Source organism: Choloepus didactylus, chromosome 2 (assembly GCF_015220235.1).
Source record: "Choloepus didactylus isolate mChoDid1 chromosome 2, mChoDid1.pri, whole genome shotgun sequence".
Lineage (NCBI taxonomy): Eukaryota > Metazoa > Chordata > Mammalia > Pilosa > Megalonychidae > Choloepus > Choloepus didactylus.
The window spans coordinates 229,734,193-229,740,800 of record NC_051308.1 but is presented as its reverse complement, the minus strand read 5'-3'; the positions used below and the strand labels follow the sequence as shown (position 1 = coordinate 229,740,800).

The 6,608-nt window shown below is 37.5% G+C and overlaps 1 protein-coding gene across 6 annotated transcripts in view; it reads right to left on the bottom strand.

The window, feature by feature from the left end:
* Nucleotides 1-222: 222 nt before the first annotated feature.
* Nucleotides 223-6,608, bottom strand: part of HP1BP3 (heterochromatin protein 1 binding protein 3) — a 41,621-nt gene continuing 35,235 nt past the window's right edge. For all 6 annotated transcript variants that reach the window (XM_037828287.1, XM_037828285.1, XM_037828286.1 and 3 more), the window contains 3 exons: nucleotides 6,243-6,354; nucleotides 2,485-2,601; nucleotides 223-1,999 (listed from right to left, as the gene is read on the bottom strand). In XM_037828287.1, the coding sequence (XP_037684215.1) occupies nucleotides 1,705-1,999; nucleotides 2,485-2,601; nucleotides 6,243-6,354 (524 nt within the window). In that variant the 3' untranslated portion in view covers nucleotides 223-1,704. The remainder of the gene's footprint in view (nucleotides 2,000-2,484; nucleotides 2,602-6,242; nucleotides 6,355-6,608) is intronic.

Below are 6,608 nucleotides of genomic sequence, written 5' to 3'. Positions count from 1 at the left end.
TACAAAATGATTATTTTTTATACCTATGATTCATTAAATAATCAGCATTCAATATATGTAGAAACATATCTAACATCAATCTAAAAGCAAATAAACTGGAGCTTGTATTTAAAAAGGAAAGTGGATGGTGTCTACTGCAGAGTAGAAAAGATTCAAAATGAGGGCAACTCAACTATTTCTGAAGATAAACTAGAAACTTTTAAATATAAGCTACAGTTCAGCAGCTTTTAAAATTTCATGTTTATTCATATTTTTCAAAATATATGTACATAAAAAAGGAAGATTTACAACAGGAAGGATTGCCTTACATGCAACACAAATTCCAATAAACTCATGATGGGATCACACATGATTATGGGTCTAATTCAAGCCAATCTTCTCAAGACGTTTCCCAGCCATAGTTTAGCTGCAGAAGGGATCCCAGAAGACAATGCAAGTGGAATGAATATGAAACAAACATCTTTAGCCTCTGGCAGCACTCAAAGGGCCAGAAGATATACACCAAAAAGCTTAAGACAATTAAAATGTCAAGTGCTACAGAAAAGATAAACGATAACCAGAAATCGATATTTCTCAACTAGAAAGCTAGTACTATTTAACACAATGTCACAATACCAAAACAAATACAAATATAGGGTAGGTAGTTGGGCTTCATTTGCTTTTTTTCTTTTTTTTTTTAATATCCCAAAAAGGAAGCCGCTTGATATCAAAAGTGCTGTGGAAAGAAAGAAGGGGAAAAAAACCCACAGATGAATCTGGAATCTAGTTTATTTTAGCAAATTGTATGTTTTTCCACTTAACATCTCTACATTAGCAACAATGTAACTCTCCAACTTTCTTTATAAAAAAGGCAAACAGGAAGCAACAACTCATGCTCCAAATATTAAAAAATATATTTAAACATTTCATCAAGAAGATTTTATGTTTTTTTTTTTTTGGTAACATGGGTGACACCAGAAATCACAGATTTGATATATTCCTATACTTCCCTTTGGTCAAAAACCAAGTGGTGGAGAGAATTTGTGCTTGCTGTCAAGGGAATGCAAGGCCCTGGGCCAGCAAAAAATACCTGGAAACTGATCACTGTGAAAAGTGGCCCAAAGGCATCCTTCATCTTCAGAATTGAGTGAGATCAAAATGTTTTTGGCTTATTCCCAAGGCTAAGAAGACACATGTGTTTACAGTTGGAGAGAAAGGGTTAGTGGAGTAGTTTTATAAATAAGATTATTACTATAGTTATAACTGAAATCTCTGGGCAGGAGGCTTTACAATTTAGCTAGTGCTGTACTGCCTCCTTTTGAACTTCCGGCACCTGACCAGCATCCTATTCTAGATGCTTTCCACAAATATAAAAATCTTTGCAACTATTTAGATAAAACTGGAAGGAACAAAAAAGCCAAAGCTGACCATAAAAAAAGAAAGGGGGGGGGGGTGCTGGGAGAGAAAAGGACAGCATAGATTACATAGTTCAGGAAAGTTCAGGATTATTGTGAAAATTAAAATGACCAAGGGGAGGGGGAGGCACCAAGAAAAGTGCCTAAAGCTAACAAATGCCTAAGTTGGTTTATTTATATTCCCTCCTCACAATGTTTATAGGGGAGGAAAAAATGTAATTTCAAAAGCATGAAAACTAAAACAAATTCACACTGACCTTAGAAAATAAGATTTTGAATTTCATCATGATACCCTCTTTTCCTATAAAATTTACTTTTTTGCCTTGAAAGACTTCTTCATGTTGGATTTGCCTTTGCCTGGCAATTTCACTTCCTTCCTCACAGTGGCTGCAGGCTTCTTTGAAGAGCCACCACTAGATTTCTTGATGACTGAGGGTGTGGGTCTGACTTTCTTGGCAGGAGTTTTGGCCTTGGGAGGGGCTTTCTTGGGCAGGGGCCTAGCTTTCCCCCGCTGCGCAGCGGGCACTCTGGGTGTGGGCTTGGAGCCTCTCTGCTTCATGGATGCAGCCTTCCCTTGCGACTTGGCTGGGGTTTTCTTCTGCAACCTGTGAGAACCAAGAGCAAAAGCAATCACTTAGCAGACATGAGAGATTTGCTTTGCCAGGACGACCAGATGCTCTGCCAAAACAGAAATGGCACAGCTGAAGTCACCTATGCCAAGAATAGGAACATAATTTATTATTATTTTTTTTTAACTAGAAGCTTTACTAAAAAGGTATGAAAACCAATTCAAGAAAGTTGATATGTAATTCCATGATGTTCTGCCTATGAAAACAAGATGATTTTTCTTCACATATCCAAACTATGGAGATACAGTTTGACCCAAGAGTAAATTACACATTTACAGTGTTTCATATAAGTTTAGAGCTCCTGAATTTTCAAGGCAGAAGACAAGCAAAATGCTAAAAAGGAACTTGAGAAGGATCCTGAGTTGCTAAAACACAATCTTCAGCCTCTCCTAAGAGTACCATTTTGATATCTAAAATATTTACTACCCTCTTCCCAAGAAGGGTTTTTCATATTTCCTCACCTTCTCTTAGGTAGTGGCTCTTCATCCTCAGAGTCTTCTTCCTCTGATGAGTCGTCTTCATCTTCGTCCTCATCTTTAGAATCATCTGGCTCTTTCTTTGGAAATAGAACTCCTGGGCTATGGAAAAAAAATCCTTAGATAAAACACAAGCACCACAGAGAACATGGAAAATACTGTGAACCTAGATGCTCTTCCTGGGGTATTCTTCCCCGCGTTCCCCCAAAATGTCCTTAGGTTACGTTTCAGTAAGGTTACAAATTAACCAATTTTGAAAGCACATACAAGTTATGACAAATCTGTAAAAATCCTAGACCATATCTCATTTCCTTCCTCTCCCCACTTAATTTAAGACCACAAAGTATAAGGCCTGAATCTCTTTCAAGTTTTAGAAAGGGTTAGCAAGGATCCCCTAACTCTGATTCTTCTGATTAAAATCCTTAAACTCTAACACTCTATGTGTATAAATTTGAAAATGAAATTTAAACCAATGTTTGAAAAAGGTCAAATAATATGCCTTCAACCAAGTAACACAAAGAACAATATAAAGCTACACTGTGCTCTTACTAAATTAGGGTTTTGGTGGTTACATGTCACGGTGTTTTACAAGAGATGAAAGTCTTTTATAAGAAGGGTATATCAACAGTGCACAGAACAATGCTTGGCCCCTAGTATGTGCCTGATATCCTTCTGGTCAATGAAAAAGATATGTATAATAGACAAATTTTAAAATAGATGTTCTTGTCTCTACAGTATGAAGAAGGCAGAGTCAGGATTCTTGGAAGCAACTGATGCTCCCTCTCCTTGGTGCTAGATAATTAAAACTTATACAAAATCCTCTAATATTCTTCCTGCCATTATCATTTACTTGATGAAGAAAAAATGAACATCAAAATGACTGATCAAGGATCTCAATGAATCTGATAGTTGATTTCAGGAACGAAAAGGTAATAATACATGCTAATGGGATAGCCAAACTCTCTATTCTTACATAAAACTTTTTGCTTTAAAACAATATTGCTGGTTCAAGATGGTGGCATGAGAGGCTTCAGGACTCTGTCACCCAACAGAAAACTTTAAACAACTGGCAAGAAATGGTGAAACATCTTCCTGAAAGTTCCAGAAAACAGTTAAAGGATTGCAGTAACAGGGAAAGTGCAGAATCAAGACAAAGGCACTGAAAAGCAGCAGGATCTCATGGTGCCCTGGCTGGCCTCTCCCACACCCCCACACCCACACACCCCCAGCCTGTGCACCCAGTGTAAGAATCCCCAGTCCCAGTTTTAGAAAGAGCAGAGTAATCCTTATGTACATACTGGGAGCATGTATGTCTGGTGGTAGCCTGAGGGACTCACTGTCCCAGAACTTGCCTAGTGTGCAGAAGGCAGTTCATCAAGGCCTCCTACAGAACTCTGTGGGAGAGCAATCAATTAGCTGCCTGAGGCAAGGGAATTGCTGGCTGTTAGACATGCATGCTCAGGATCATGAGGAAACATTTCCCAGGGAAGAGGGTACATCTCTTTGCTTGTAAACTGGGGAATTCCCAGAGCCATATGTGAATACCCAAGACGAGATGTGGGGCAAAAAGTATCAGGGAGGCCCCTATGCTTTGGGGCCTCAAGCTATTCTCTAAACTCATGTGTGGATAAGCTCTGACGAAGAGCCATCCCACACTCCCACAAGTAACCTACTAATACCGGGAAAGGTGTTTTCCTTTATACCTTCAGTTTTTTGTTGTTAGCTCCTGGCATTCAAGGAAAAGCTCTGTCACAAAAAAAACTGGATACAAGCTTAAAGAATAGAAGCTTCAGAGTCTACATTCTAGCAATAACACATGAAAATATCAAAACGTTTTGAGTTTACAACAAAAGATTACAAAATGGACAAAGAAAGAGGATGTGATAGCCCAGGCAAAGAAGAAGATTAAAGTATTAGAAACCATCAATGAGGAAAATCAAACCTAGGACATACCAAAGACTTTAAAAAAAAAAATCGTTCCAAATATGCTCAAAGAGTTATAGGAAAACATGGATAAAGAATTAAATAAAATCAGAAAAATGACAGGTGAACAGAGATCAACAGAGAGATGGAAATTCTGAAAAGAAACCAAACAGACCTGAACATCGCATAACAGAAATTAAAAATTTCCTAGAGGGGTTCAACAGCAGATGGGAGCTGACAGAAAAAAGAATCAGAGAACCTAAAGCTAAGACAATTGAAATCATCCAGTCTGAGGAGCAGAAAGAAGAAAGAATGAGCCTGAGGAACCTGTAGGACACCATCAACAGTACCAATATACACATTGTGAGTGGGACTCCCAGAAGGAGAAGAAAGAAAGGGGAAAAGAGACTATTCCAAGAAATAATGGATGAAAACCTACCAAAATTAATGAAAGACACGAATACACATATCCAAGATGGAGAAACTACAAACAGAATAAGCACAAATAGACCCACACCATGACATATCATAATCAGACTGTCAAATGCCAAAGATAAACAGAATTCTGGAAGCCACAAGTGAGAAGCCACAAGTCATGTACAACGAAGTCTTAAAAAGATCAAGGGCCGATTTCTCACGGAAACCTTGAAGGCAGTGGGAGAACATATTTTAAGTGCTGTTTACTTCCCATAGGATCTAAAAGGCAAATGCATGAAATGTAATGATATATCAGTGGTGTGGGACTCGATGTAAAGAACATGAAGTTTGTGACAAAAACTACATAAAGGTAGAAAGATGGAGGGACACAGGAACACAGCTTGCATATACTACTGATGTTAAGTTGGTATGTCAGCAAACTAGATTGGTCTAGATTAGAATGTTAAATTCAAGCCCCATGGTAGCTACAAAGAAAATATCAGAATATGCAAGTTCATAGAGACAGAAGTTAGAATACAGGTTGCCAGGGGTGGGAAGCAGGGGGAATGGGGAGTTAACGTATATTGGGTATATGGTTTCTGTTTGGGGAGATGGGAAAGTTGTAGTAATGGAAGGTGGTAGGGCACCACAACATTGTGAATGTGAATAATCTCACTGGATGGTATGCTTAGGAGTGGTTGCAATGGGAAAGATACATTGTATATATGTCCCCACAATTAAAGAAAAGAAAGAAAGATTAAATAGACAATGATAATTAAATGCAACGTGTGATCCTGGATGGGATCTAACAAGGCAAGAGAAAAGGCACAAATAGACATTACTGGGGAATATGAAAAAATTGTGAGTTTCATATCAATGTTAAATTTCTTGAAATTGATAATTGTACTTAAGATGGTTTTATATAAGCGAATATCCTTGTTCTTAGGAAATATACATGGCAGTATTAAGTTTTCAAGGTGCATGATGTATACAACCTACGCTCCAGTGTTCAGAAAACAGATTTCTAAATAGATAGATGTACAGATACACAGATGGACTGACAAACTGATGGAAAGATAGATAGAATGATAAGGCAAATTTGACAAAATGTTAAAATTGGTGGATGTGAGTTTCGGGGGTCATAGGGATATCTGGAGTTTTCTCTAAGGCGTTTGTACTTTTTGAATAATTGTTATTATTTGCATAAGTTTGAAAGTATTTCAAAATACAAAGGTAAAATAAACAAAGAAAAACCAGTATTGCCTTAAGTAGCCTTTATTTTCAAATATACCCAGTTTAGTGGAACAACAACTAGAGTAAAATTAAGTTAAATCAAGCCTGAAGGCTAAAGTCAGGTTTTAACTTAAAACGACCAATACTTACATTAGGGGCTAAGTGCTTACCTGGGGTAATAAGGAAAACAGAGCTGGAAGGTGCCACTGAATCCTTTACCAGATATCTGTTCTATCCACCCATTCTTTTCACATTTCTGCAGGGTTTTCTTCAGCAGATGCACTGTACAAAAAATTGAGGAAAGAGAAAATTTATCTAGTTATTCAGATTTGATGATTCTCGTAACCATAATCAGATGCCCACCATTACACATTGAATGTCGTGTTATATAAAGTAACTGATGTGTGCTAAATGAATCCTTGGTGATCAAAGGTCTTATTATTATTTTTTGGCTAAACATTTATTAAACACCGATCAATTTGGCAAGAATTAAATTATAATGAGAAGAAACTTTAGACACCACTGGGTCAAATTCT